We start from the raw sequence: 12,590 nt of genomic DNA on the forward strand, positions 1-12,590 counted from the left end.
AAAGGTAAAGGACCCCTGGATGGTTAAAGTCCAGTCAAAGGCAACTATGGGATAGTGGCGCTCATCTCGCTTCAGGCCGAGGGAGCAGGCATTTGTCCACAGACAGCTTTCTGGGTCATGTGGCCAGCATGACTAAGCCGCTTCTGGCGCAAGGGGACATGGTGACGGAAACCAAAGCTGTTTACCTTCCCACCACACTGTTACCTATTTATCTACTTGCACTGGTATGCCTTCAAGCTGCTAGGTTGGCAGAAGCTGGGACAGAGCAACTGGAGCTCACCCTGTCAAAGGGATTCGAACCACCGGCCTTCTGATCGGCAAGCCCAAGAATGGTTTAGACCACAGAGCCACCCGTGTCCCATTGTTAATGTATTACTCAACATAATTATACATTACCGTGGCAATTCAAAGCCTTATTTATGCCTTGTAACTTGTTTTGTCAAACGAAAATGACCAGATGTTCCACTTAGGGCCATATGAGAACATTAACAGAGAGGAACAGCTTGAGTGCATAACCTTTCACAGGGCTATTTAGTACCAAACCTTTCAGTTCTTAACAGGCCAAAGGAAAAAAATTAACTTCTCCCCATATTTCATTATTTGTTGCTGTAAGTCACTGACCAAAAGCAGTTTCTCTTGTATATATACTCTAACTCTAACTGTTCTGGATCATTTAAGATTCTTCCTTTTCCCTGAGTAATGGTTTTGACATCTAATGGATAAAGAGACAGAAACCAACCAGAGCAGATTTTTTGTTGTTGTTGTTGGATGGCTTGAAGGAATCTGTCACTCTCTAAGATGCCAAATACTGTAAAAAATAATGATGCTACCTTCCCTCGATAAACAGAATTTTACACCGGAGAATGTGTCTGTGTTCTGCAATATACAATCTCATTAAAAAGGTAAAACATTACACCAGTGATAGTGGTGGTGCTGGGAATCTTTTTAATGAAAACAATTTTATGAAGGCTCACTTTCCCTCAAAGAAGTCAATAGAGTATATAGACAATGCCAGATCAAATTATTTTTTTCTTCAAATGTCCATATTAAAGTTCTATGTGATTAGCAAGAATCCTGACAATACTACGAGTTACTATGACTTTATTGAATTGTATTGTTTTGATGAATTTGTTGCTATTTGCTTTATGATACTGTCTTTGATATTTTAGTGATAGGAATGTTTGTTGGGTTTTTAAAAAATACTATTGTGATTATTATTTTACCCAGGATGCAGAGCACATGGATTTTCCCTACCCCAAAATTTATTCTCACAATAACTTTGTGGTGTTAAGAGATGGCTAGTGAGCTTCATAAAGTCCTGGACTAATACAGGACATCCTATTATGTAGTATTGAATTAATATGGAATCAATACAATTATCGTCACCAAACTATGGATTGATATTAAATATTTTTATCACATCAGTCATCATTTTCAAAACAACGCCCTGCAAGTCCTGGAGTAACATTTTCATTTGGAATATTGCACTGATGGAACAAAACTGTGCTACACCCCTATTTGGCTAATTGTTTGATTGCTTCTATTTATTATGCTCCATCTTTCCATTCAGTCTCCATGACCATATGTTTCTCCAGTTCAACTTTTCCCCCTGCTAATTTGATCTCCAGTTGTTCTTAACACCTGAATTTTGTTCCTTCTGTTCCTCATTTCTATAGTAGACTTTTCTTCAAGATTATCCAGCCCCTTCCAAAAAATTCCATGCTTAACAGTTGTTTCCTACCTTTTGTTTCTATTTCGGCAATTGTTAGAGGAACTAGGATTTAATTAACCCTTCAGACATGGTTGTGCAGAAGCATTAGTTTAATATACTTGTGACAGTAGCTTCATATAGTAGCTATGCTTGATGGGAAATGATAACAGGAAATTCTGCTTCTTACAACACTAAGAATTGCTGAAGTGACTTTTTCTAAGCTACAGAATCCAATTTAGACATGGTAATTGCAAATGCACTTTTTCAGCTATTGAATGTCAAGGCTCCAGTATTTCACAACCTTTGATAAAAGAGATGGTTACTTCAAGATAAGTCATCTAGGTCAAATTTTTTATATATATAAAAACACCCCATTGATTTTAATGGAGCCTGAATTCCTTAATAGGGAATTGATTAAGAATCTACGGTTGCACTTTAAGTCACACCAGTTTCTAGTGCCAGCTTCGAGGGGGTCCTGGGCAAGGAGCCCTAATGCACCACATTAGTGCTCCCTGCAATCTTACCAAGCAGCATCAGAGGCTTGTATTGGCAGGTAGTAGCACTGAAAAAAGCAATGCTTAAACAATTTTTTTATGGCTCAGCACTGAATTGGGTGGTGCAGCCACCAGGGAACTAGGAGTCTGATGGCGGTGATCAGAGGACAACATAACATGAAGCAGGTAAGCAGGAGCTCACTGAACCAGATGGCACAGCACCAGGGCTTTTAGAACCAGAGTTCGAACCATTACAGTGGTCTGCTGGACTTTAGGAACCAAATGCCTCCCAGGCTCCCACATAACCTCACCAGTCCAGCAGCACAAGGAAGTACCAGGTGGGACACTAGGGAAGGTAGGAGGAATGTCCATCAACAGGCCAGAGAATGGGCTATGAAAAGACCTGAGTTCTCCAAAAGTGAGTAGAACCTACAAGAGATGGAAGGGAGGCAGAGGCTCAAAAGTCCTCATTTCACTTGCTCACCAGGTCTCCTTGATGCTGTAACAACCAATTTGCCTTGTTCTGTGGGGTCATTTGCAGGAAAATAACAATTCCGATCTCCTGGGCAGACATCAACCCTTCCAAATGGTAAAATAAAATAAAAAATCACACTTTTTCAGGCACAATTGGGGAGGAGGAGTTTGGTCACTCAACAGTGATGTCATGGGCACCCATTTAATAGTTCTAGCATGCAACCACTTTCCATATGAAACTAAGGAGCTCAATATTAGGACACACTAGCTAGGAAAAATATGATGTTAGTATTGAGGAAATGCAATACTCCTACAAGAGAAGTACAGTACATTGTGAAGGAAAGATATTAGGACACCCATGAACATATGGCAACTGTGAATTTAAAGTATGCAGGTATTGTCCCAAAAATTAGGGCAGTATATGGCAGTATAATTTGAGGTTTCTGTGAATCCCTCAGTAGGGAACGGAACCCCAATATATACACATTGTAGAGTCCAGGGGTAACAGATCTGACATGTGGAAGCAATTGTGTGTTGCTATCCATCACCACCCAAGGTTTCCCTGTTGCAGGTCCTTTTGCCTTTCACCACACAAATGAATGGACCAAAGTGTCTGTCTATCTATTACAGTACAATTTCTTTGTTTATACAAATATGAACACTTGGCTTCATTTAGCTGAATGGAGGCAGTGCAAAAGGGCTTCAAATGGGGGGTGGGGGGGTGGGATAAAGGAACCATGAAGGGAGCGACTTTTTTTGGCACTTAGAGCAGCAAAGTAGCTTCTGCTGGCCCTTCCTGTGTGAAACAACTTTTATCTGGAAAAGCTCAAAGGCACAGAGAGCTGGATTTCAAGAAATTCCCAGATCAATCTAGATTCTGTTAGAAAGGCATCTTGTCTTGATTTAAGCAGTTAAGATAAAGTAAAATATCCACCTCCCTGGACAGTACATTTACAAACTGTTAACATTTGCACTCTGTAATCTATATATTTTAACCTTTCTTGATATATCAGTCCCTGCAGGCCATCCCCTGAATTTCTTCCCTGTTCTTGAGCTGTTTTCATGTGTTCTAAAAATACTTTTACAAGGCATTTTGAAAGGCCAGAAAGGCAGTGGAGTCTTACAAAATGTGAAACAATGTGAGCTGATTACATGAAGCCTAAATCACATTTGGGTGTAGTTTAATTGTCTTATCAAGTTTTAACTGCAAGAGCTGAATTAATCCTTTGTTATTCCTTTCTTGTTTATCTTCATTCCATAACTATACTCTCAAACACCCTCACTCAAACAACCTTCCAATGGGAATCAGCTGCTTTATAGCTACTGGAGGCTTGTTCAGATACTTGCCCAGAAGGGGTGAAGCTCTTTCATTCTATAGGTTTTTTCTCAGACTGCCCTTGGTAGTGGGGGGGAGGGTGACCCAATTATTGTTCCCTATTTGTGAGGTGGAAGAAGATGGGAGTCTCCCTGCATTCAGCCTTGGTACAAGAAGAGCAAAATGGGGTGAGGGGGAGAAAGATGAAAATATTCAGATGGTCATCAGCTTCAACTGACAGCAGAAGAATGTTTTGCAACATTTGTACATTTGACAAGCACTTTGGAAACTGTTATTATCTGTGGATATAGGGAGCTGAAAGAGAGGGATATTTGAGAGATTTCCAAAGACTTACCTAGTAGTACTATGTCAGCAGATTATATGGATGAGATAAAAATGCATATTGGACAAAGTTCACAAATATTTCAAGGTAGTAGCATTTCAAGGTAGAGTCTGGAGTAGAGCAGCGAGGTCAGCACCACACAGATGCACCAGTGCAACTGCTTCTGCCAATCTTATGCTTGCAGTAGTGTACAAACACTACCCTGATCTCATCACCACCCCTTTGCAGTCCCATTCATGTAAACAGCAGTGTGGAGAGCTCTGCCACACCATACATACCCTACTGTCATAGAATCATAGAATCATAGAGTTGGAAGAGACCACAAGGGCCATCAAGTCCAACCCCCTGCCAAGCAGGAAACACCATCAGAGCACTCCTGACATATGTTTGTCAAGCCTCTGCTTAAAGACCTCCAAAGAAGGAGACTCCACCACACTCCTTGGCAGCAAATTCCACTGTCGAACAGCTCTTACTGTCAGGAAGTTCTTCCTAATGTTTAGGTGGAATCTTCTTTCTTGTAGTTTGGATCCATTGCTCCGTATCCGCTTCTCTGGAGCAGCAGAAAACAACCTTTCTCCCTCCTCTATGTGACATCCTTTTATATATTTGAACATGGCTATCATATCACACCTTAACCTCCTCTTCTCCAGGCTAAACATGCCCAGCTCCCTTAGCCGTTCCTCATAAGGCATCGTTTCCAGGCCTTTGACCATTTTGGTTGCCCTCCTCTGGACACGTTCCAGTTTGTCAGTGTCCTCCTTGAACTGTGGTGCCCAGAACTGGACACAGTACTCCAGGTGAGGTCTGACCAGAGCAGAATACAGTGGCACTATTACTTCCCTTGATCTAGATGCTATAATCCTATTGATGCAGCCCAGAATTGAATTGGCTTTTTTAGCTGCCGTGTCACACTCTTGGCTCATGTCAAGTTTGTGGTCAACCAAGACTCCTAGATCCTTTTCACATGTACTGCTCTCAAGCCAGGTGTCACCCATCTTGTATTTGTGCCTCTCATTTCTTTTGCCCAAGTGCAATACTTTACATTTCTCCCTGTTAAAATTCATCTTGTTTGTTTTGGCCCAGTTCTCTAATCTGTCAAGGTCGTTTTGAAGTGTGATCCTGTCCTCTGTTCTCATTGAGTTCTCATCTCAGCACTTACACTTCTTGGTTTAATTAACTCTCATTCCCCATTAGATGAACTGGAAAACTATGATTACTAGGGTTGGAACAAGCCAGGATCTTAAACCATGGTTACTTCTGATCCTAATAACTATAGTTTCAGGGTTCATGTGTAATTGGAAACTATGGTTAGTTAACCCAGGAAGTGCTGAACTGCAATCCACCTTTAAGAGAGAGAGGAAGGAAGGACGGAAGGAGGAGAAGGAGGAGAAGGAGAAGGAGAAGAGTTTGGATTTGATATCCCACTTTATCACTACCCTAAGGAGTCTCAAAGCGGCTAACAATCTCCTTTCTCTTCCTCCCCCACAACAAACACTCTGTGAGGTGAGTGGGGCTGAGAGACTTCAGAGAAGTGTGACTGGCCCAAGGTCACTCAGCAGCTGCATGTGGAGGAGCAGGGACACGAACCGGGTTCACCAGATTCACCAGATTAACCACTACACCACACTGGCACACCATCTTTGCACTGGTGATGCGAAGATGAACCATAAGAGAACCAAGTCTCATACATATCTGTTTAATATATACAGCCAGGCCATTATCATGCTGATGTGAAAAGACATGACTTTAGGAATAAAGATGAGTAATGTGCTTAAAAATAGCAAAGAAAATGAAGATAAAGCCATTAAAAACTTTTTTGGGATACTTTTTCACCTTTCTTTTCTGAGTGCTTTTCATAAGATGGCTGGATGGGGACTAGAAGAAAAAGGGAAATCTGGTAATTTAATTTATTATTTACTAAGAGCAGCATTAGAGTCAGGGAATTCAGACAGAACAATTTTATGGGATTCAGGTACCAAATGTGTGATTGAAGGCAAAAGGCTTCTGGTCTTCTATCTCACAATTGACTCAGATTTGCCATCATCCACTTGAAAGCCTGTCATGCTTTATTGCTTAATTAGTAACTTGTCAAAAAGCTTGAATATATAACTTCAATGTTAGCTTTCCTCCATATGCACACTTACTTTTTATTGGGATAATGAGCTGAGGAATGACAGGAAGGATCTTGTTCCCTCCATGCTCCAGCATGTCATGGATGCCTTGCCGAGCAAAAAACTCATAGGGAAATTGCATTTCACATAGACCATCGAAAAACAGTGGCAGATAGTGATGATAGTCCAGCTTCTCTATCTCCACCTGGAAGTGCACACAGGGGGGAAAAAAGAAATCTAAATTAAGCCTACATGATGTCCAGGCAAACCAAAGGACTCATGACACAGTTTTATTGAGCAATACAAAATTTAGTGTCCACTAGAATATGGCAAGAGGCCAAGTGTAATGTTTGCAGAATGATGGATTCAATTCAATGATGTTTAGAAATTTGTTTTTTTACATTATTATTTCTGAATATTATTTGATATGACTGATCCAGAGAAAAAGGCTCTGAATCAGTATGGAGGTATCCTTCCAATGAAGAATAAGGTTGAGTCTAACAGGTAACTGATTCATCAAATGCAAGTCTGACACAACTGAAAGGCCAAATTAGTTATAACTATAAGAATATTCATGATATGCCCACAACAACAAAAGATTTAACCAGTGACATTTAGATGCTTACTTTGGTAACTCTTAAAGTACACATCTGAATTTTTGATCTTGTATCTCCTCTGGAAAGTTATCAGATAAAGAAATGAGCTGAAAACATAATGATTAGAATAATAATACAGGTCTAGGCTGGAATCTTAACCCCATTTACATGGGAGCAAGCCCTAATGACTTCAATAGGTCTTATTTCTGCATAGACATGATTAGGATTGTGCATTCAGCAACTGTGGTCAGGATAAATTTTCTGTGCAACATTCTGCAACATGAAATTGGATATAACGTCTAGACCAATGCCAATCCTTCATTTGGAAAGGATAAATGCAAATATTGGGAATAAACTATGTATTTTATTGAAGCTGACATTTAAATTATGAGATAAGTCATTCATTGAAGTAAAAAAAACCACACCCTGCATTCTTCCATTTTTTTCCAGCATCTTGCAGAACACATTTTTAATAATGCTGACATCTAAGAATGCTCCCTCTAGATTAATAGTTTCAATGTGAGAGAACCAAGTCCATCAAACACAACTTTGAAGTCAAGTTTAATTTGGCTTTATTTCATTACAACAGACTATATTGCTTCAGAACTATTATCAAATTCAAATTATTGTCTATTGTTTTCATTAATACACAGAGTAATCCCATGGAAGTAAGGGGGGGAGAATCCTTGGCAGAGCTACTACCATTTCTTAAGCCTGTTGGCTCAATGTGGCAAGATAAGAAATGGGATAGCTTCCCCCTTTTTATTTCCCCTGTATCAAAATCCACCCACCCAATGACACGAATGGGAGGGAAATTACCTCAGCTACAAGGTTGATCGAGTTCTTGGTCCTTTGGGAGGGTGTCAAGGAAATAAGGGTTGGAGGGGTCATAAATGTTTTTATTAATTAAAGCTTTTATAATTTTACACTAAGATGAAGAAAAATTGGGGGGGGGGAGCCAGTGTGGAGTAATGGTTAGAGTGTTGGATTAAGACTTGGGAGAGCAGGGTTTGAATCCCAACTCATCCGTGAAGCTCACTGGGTGACCTTGAGCCAGTCACCATCTCTTAGCCTAACCTACCTCACAAGATTGCAATGTGAGGATGAAATGGGGAAGAAGAGAACCATGTATGCCACCTTGAGATCCTTGGAAGATAAAGGTGGTGTATAAATAAAATAAAGTAATAAAAACTAAAATTATACAGAGTTAATCATGATTATACAGAGTTAATCATGATTACAAAGCATCATGGCACAGCTGAGGAAAGGAAACCAAAATGTGACAAGGTGGTTGTTTTTTTATACTGAGTGCATATTGCTAGCATACCTCTGTCCCCGTGCAACAGAAAACCGTGGGTGGTACTTCTATGCTTCAAGCTTTCCATGGTGGTACTGGAGGCACCTCCAAGGATGTTTGTGCCATTTCAGAAGCAGAGCTCATCTCATCCAGCTGAATGGCAGCTACATTCTAAGGGCTCTTCAGCTGACTGTAGGACTGCAGCCATAGTTGGTCAATAATTCTCCTGGTTTGACCCACATTAAACTAGCTTGCTTTTTCATGAGAAATGGCCAATCTTGGATTAGATTTGCAAAACCTCTTTGAGAGTTGTGTTTCCAAGATACAGCTGTCCCCAACGTTTGTTGCGACTAGCAACTGGTACCACTTTGGTAACGGTTTAAATGATATTGGATTTCTTGAAGAATCTGCTGGGCGGGTGTGAAGCCAACTGTTCTTTATCTCGCAGTGTTTAATGTCCTCCCACAACATGGAATCCAGAAATATTTTAGCATTAAATTCCACAGTGTGAAACCTTTTACTTTTGTGTTTATCATTTAGCTTTGAAAAGTGTCTATTAAGCAAACATGCCAAGATAAATAGGATTTTTTGTTAACACCCACAACAGGCTTCTACATTTTTCAGTTCTTCCCACAAAAACTATTTTGAATCAAAACTAAAAAAATCCTTGGCTGCACTTAACCGTGTCTGCTGAGACACTGCTAACAGCTGTCTGTAGATACTCCCTCTCATAAAGAGAACAAAAGTTACTACAAACTATGCATATAACAAATGTATAAACCACAAAGCCGAACAGTAAGCAGAAGATCAGCAATTGCCCTTTCTCTGAATTTTCTCACCATCATTTATTTCCAAATTAAGTTTTCCTGTGCTTCTGGAGCTATGGCCAAAATAGCACCACCCACCCACAAGACTGAGGTAGCAGCAGATTCAGGAGCCTCTGATTTAGCTGGAATAGCTACAGAAGAATTTGTGTAAATTTCATTTGTTGTGATTTTTTTATAAGTGTAAATTTTAATATTTATTATAAAGTGAACTTCAGTACAACATTTTGTATCTTCAGAGTAGCCCCCAGGGTCATTCTTCCAAGTACATACATATCACTGGAATGAGTCATTCATGCACCTTCCTGATAGATAGTTTCTTGGCTATTTGTCATTGATGGAACTGTCTCCAGTCCAATTGCATGAATGACCCATTTGTTTTTACATGAGTGCACACATGGGAATTGCTCTAGGATGCAAATGCCACATCGAATTTGGCTTTTTATATTGGTATCATAGGAGAAATTGTATTATTACCCCTTAGCACCTCAACTTTTTAAAACAATAACAACAACAAATATTTCTACTCAGTAAATACCAGAAAAGAGAATGCAAGCCCATTTTGTGCTAGAATCAAAGGGTATATATGGATATGTCATAGTACCTAGAAATATACAGAGAGAAATATGCAGCTCGGGACCACAAAGGCATGGTCACTGGGTGTATAAAGATGTTATAGAGCTGTATAAACCCTAAGCAATTATTTATAAAATTACCTTGCTCTCTTGGCAGAGATCCTAATGTGATGATATTGAAAAGCATGACTTGTATTTTCCTCTACTCATAGGTGAATGCTAATGCACATTATATATGTCATTGCCTTTTTCTTTAAAGTGAGAATTCACGGTAGGAAAAAATGTCACTCTTTTCTGCTGGTTTCCATTTCTTTTTCAGTATCTTCCTAAAGATCCCCTGAGAAATCCCTTAAAAGCTAGCCATAGAGCATGGTTTACATGAAAGAGAGAGGTATGCAGACTCTTTTTAAGCAGCAACAGAAAAGGGCCATGGTCAGTGAAGGTCTACAAATAACATACTTTGTGGCAGATGAGGACCTGAAATCCTTCTTGGCTGTCAGATTCTGAAGGCAGATTCTGGAACTGCCAGCCACTCACCCCCAGCTGCAAATCTTAGAACAAACCATTAATAGGCCAATCATTTGAGTCCACAATACCAACCAGCCCAATGAAATTGTGATCCAATGCTCACCCAACACCAAGTACAAAACAGAAAGTCTGGACTCTGGAGGCGGGGAGAAATCAGACTGCTCATACTAGGCAGCAGCACCAAACCACACAGCTCTGCTACTGACATATTGAAAGAAGAGATATACAGATGCCTTTGTAATCTTGCAGGGGGGAAATAAAAGCTCATGACATGCTGCTTTGTCTCCCCCAGTTTCATACACAGAGATCAGAACTTCAGGCCCAGAATTCAATACTGAATGGGTCCTCTTTGGAGCCTTAACTTAATGGAACTCTACATAGAAGATTTTTCCAACTTTAACCCCAGGCTATGTATGGCCTCCCAAGAGAAAGGTTAGTTAAAGCCTCACATATGTGAGATGGAGGACCAAGTGACTCAGCAGCAAACCAAGCCATACAACAAGTAAACTTTGGAGATGAGATCCTTCCATTAATCAGTGTAGCTTGCTACTTAAATTTATTTAAAAACCATATTTTAAATCTTACAAGCTTCGTGATTTTCACCTACAAAGTGTATGAAAAACAACAAGCTTACAGATATCCCTGAAGAGAGCACACTACCACCAGCAAGAAGAGGAAGAGAACTGACTGATAAGCAGCCATTGCCAGCTGAGGAGTCCAGTTTAGGCCCCTCTGCTGTGCAGCCTGCAACTGGCCTAGCAAAAACTCAATGAAACTGCTCCCTCACATTCCACCTTGACCAGTAGGAATCAGCAAGGTTTCGGATGCAGTGGTGGCTCTGCAGCTCTAATTGTTTTCTGTCCAGGATTAGGATTACTCTGCCCTTCTGCCTTGGACAAAGATATAGAATCACACAGTGATTAATAATTATATAATTATAATTATATCCCTAGGGACCATACATAAAGTATGTCATGCATAAAGTGTGAATGAGGGGTTAAGCAAAATTGTGAAAAGAAAAGGAAGGCTACAGGAATTAAATGTAGCTTTGACCTCAGTAATCCCGACCAATCTGTCAGAACAGGAGGACATGATAGCTATGTTCTACTCCACTACCAGAGGCCTCTAAATACCAGTTGCTGGGAAGAGTGGTGATGTATTCAGGTCCTGCTTATGGAGTTTCCATAGGCAGTTGGTGGGCCATCCTGTTAACAGAATGAAAGAGCAGATGGGCCTTTGGCCTGATTCAGCAAGGCTTTTCTTATGTTCTTATGCCACTATCCTACGGAAGCACGTCTAGATCAGGTCAGTGCCTGGAACCAAGTATATGCTACCATGATGGGTGGGATAAATGTAGTAAAACAAACAAACAAACAAACAAACAAATAAAGCAAGCCACTTAACTATTGTATGCTTTCTAGTTTGCAACTCTGGAGAAAAATTTTATAAAGTGCCGAAAGGTCTTACTTTGCCCACTTCATTATTAAAAGAGAAAGCAAGTTAGTCCACCAAAGTTTCTTTATCAAAACATACTTATTTTCAGATATAACTCCATTTCCCTCTAGATTTGTACTGATTTTAATATTTGTTGTAGTTTATTTCCAAGTATAGAAATCTTGGTAGTAGATGTGTGTTGCATCAAATCTTCCTGTGGCCTCTATATGTAATTATTCTTCAGTTTTGTGGGATGGTGTCAGTATTCCATGAATTCCCCACTATTCTAGGTTGTGAAATTTTTCAAGCTAACAGCTTTAGGATCATAGGGTAAATGATTTATTGTCCTGTTTACAGAATATCAAGTATTCTGTGACATGCTCCTCCCTAGCCCTTCCTGACAAGGAAACATTGTTTTGGAGTATATCTGAGTAAACAGTGAACATTTACATTATAGTCTTAAAAGTTGTCATTTATTCTACAATAGAATTGTGACCTAGGTAGTGGTAAATCAGATTTCCCACTTCTACCAGCACTTTAATAAGAGCTAATGGGGAATTTTCAAAGTATATACATTTGAATAAAATAGAACACTAAATGAACCAAGGATTATTCCTCCACCCAACCTGCTGCCAGCAGAAGCAGCAGCCCTATTCCACACAGTGTCATGGTTGGATGGTGAAAACACAGATGTACAAATCAGACAAAAATATCCTATTGCCTGGAGCTGTGTATTAATTCAGATAGCCTTCTTAGATTGATTTAAAGTAGTAAACTACTGTACTATTTAATTTCTCTTCCCCCTTCCATCCCTCCAGGGCTAAAACTTGTTTTAACATCAACTACAGAGCAAATAAATTAGAAGCTATTTCAAATGTTGTAGCTTTT

At 39.8% G+C, this 12,590-nt stretch overlaps 1 protein-coding gene across 2 annotated transcripts in view; it reads right to left on the minus strand.

Annotated features, from left to right (window-relative positions):
• Positions 1–12,590, minus strand: part of PACRG (parkin coregulated) — a 211,777-nt gene that overhangs the window by 105,831 nt on the left and 93,356 nt on the right. For both annotated transcript variants that reach the window (XM_081906972.1, XM_081906971.1), the window contains exon 3: positions 6,482–6,653. In XM_081906972.1, coding sequence (XP_081763098.1) covers positions 6,482–6,653 — 172 coding nt within the window. The remainder of the gene's footprint in view (positions 1–6,481; positions 6,654–12,590) is intronic.

This window comes from Podarcis melisellensis (genome assembly GCF_964234715.1).
Source record: "Podarcis melisellensis genome assembly, chromosome: 3".
Classification (NCBI taxonomy): domain Eukaryota; kingdom Metazoa; phylum Chordata; class Lepidosauria; order Squamata; family Lacertidae; genus Podarcis; species Podarcis melisellensis.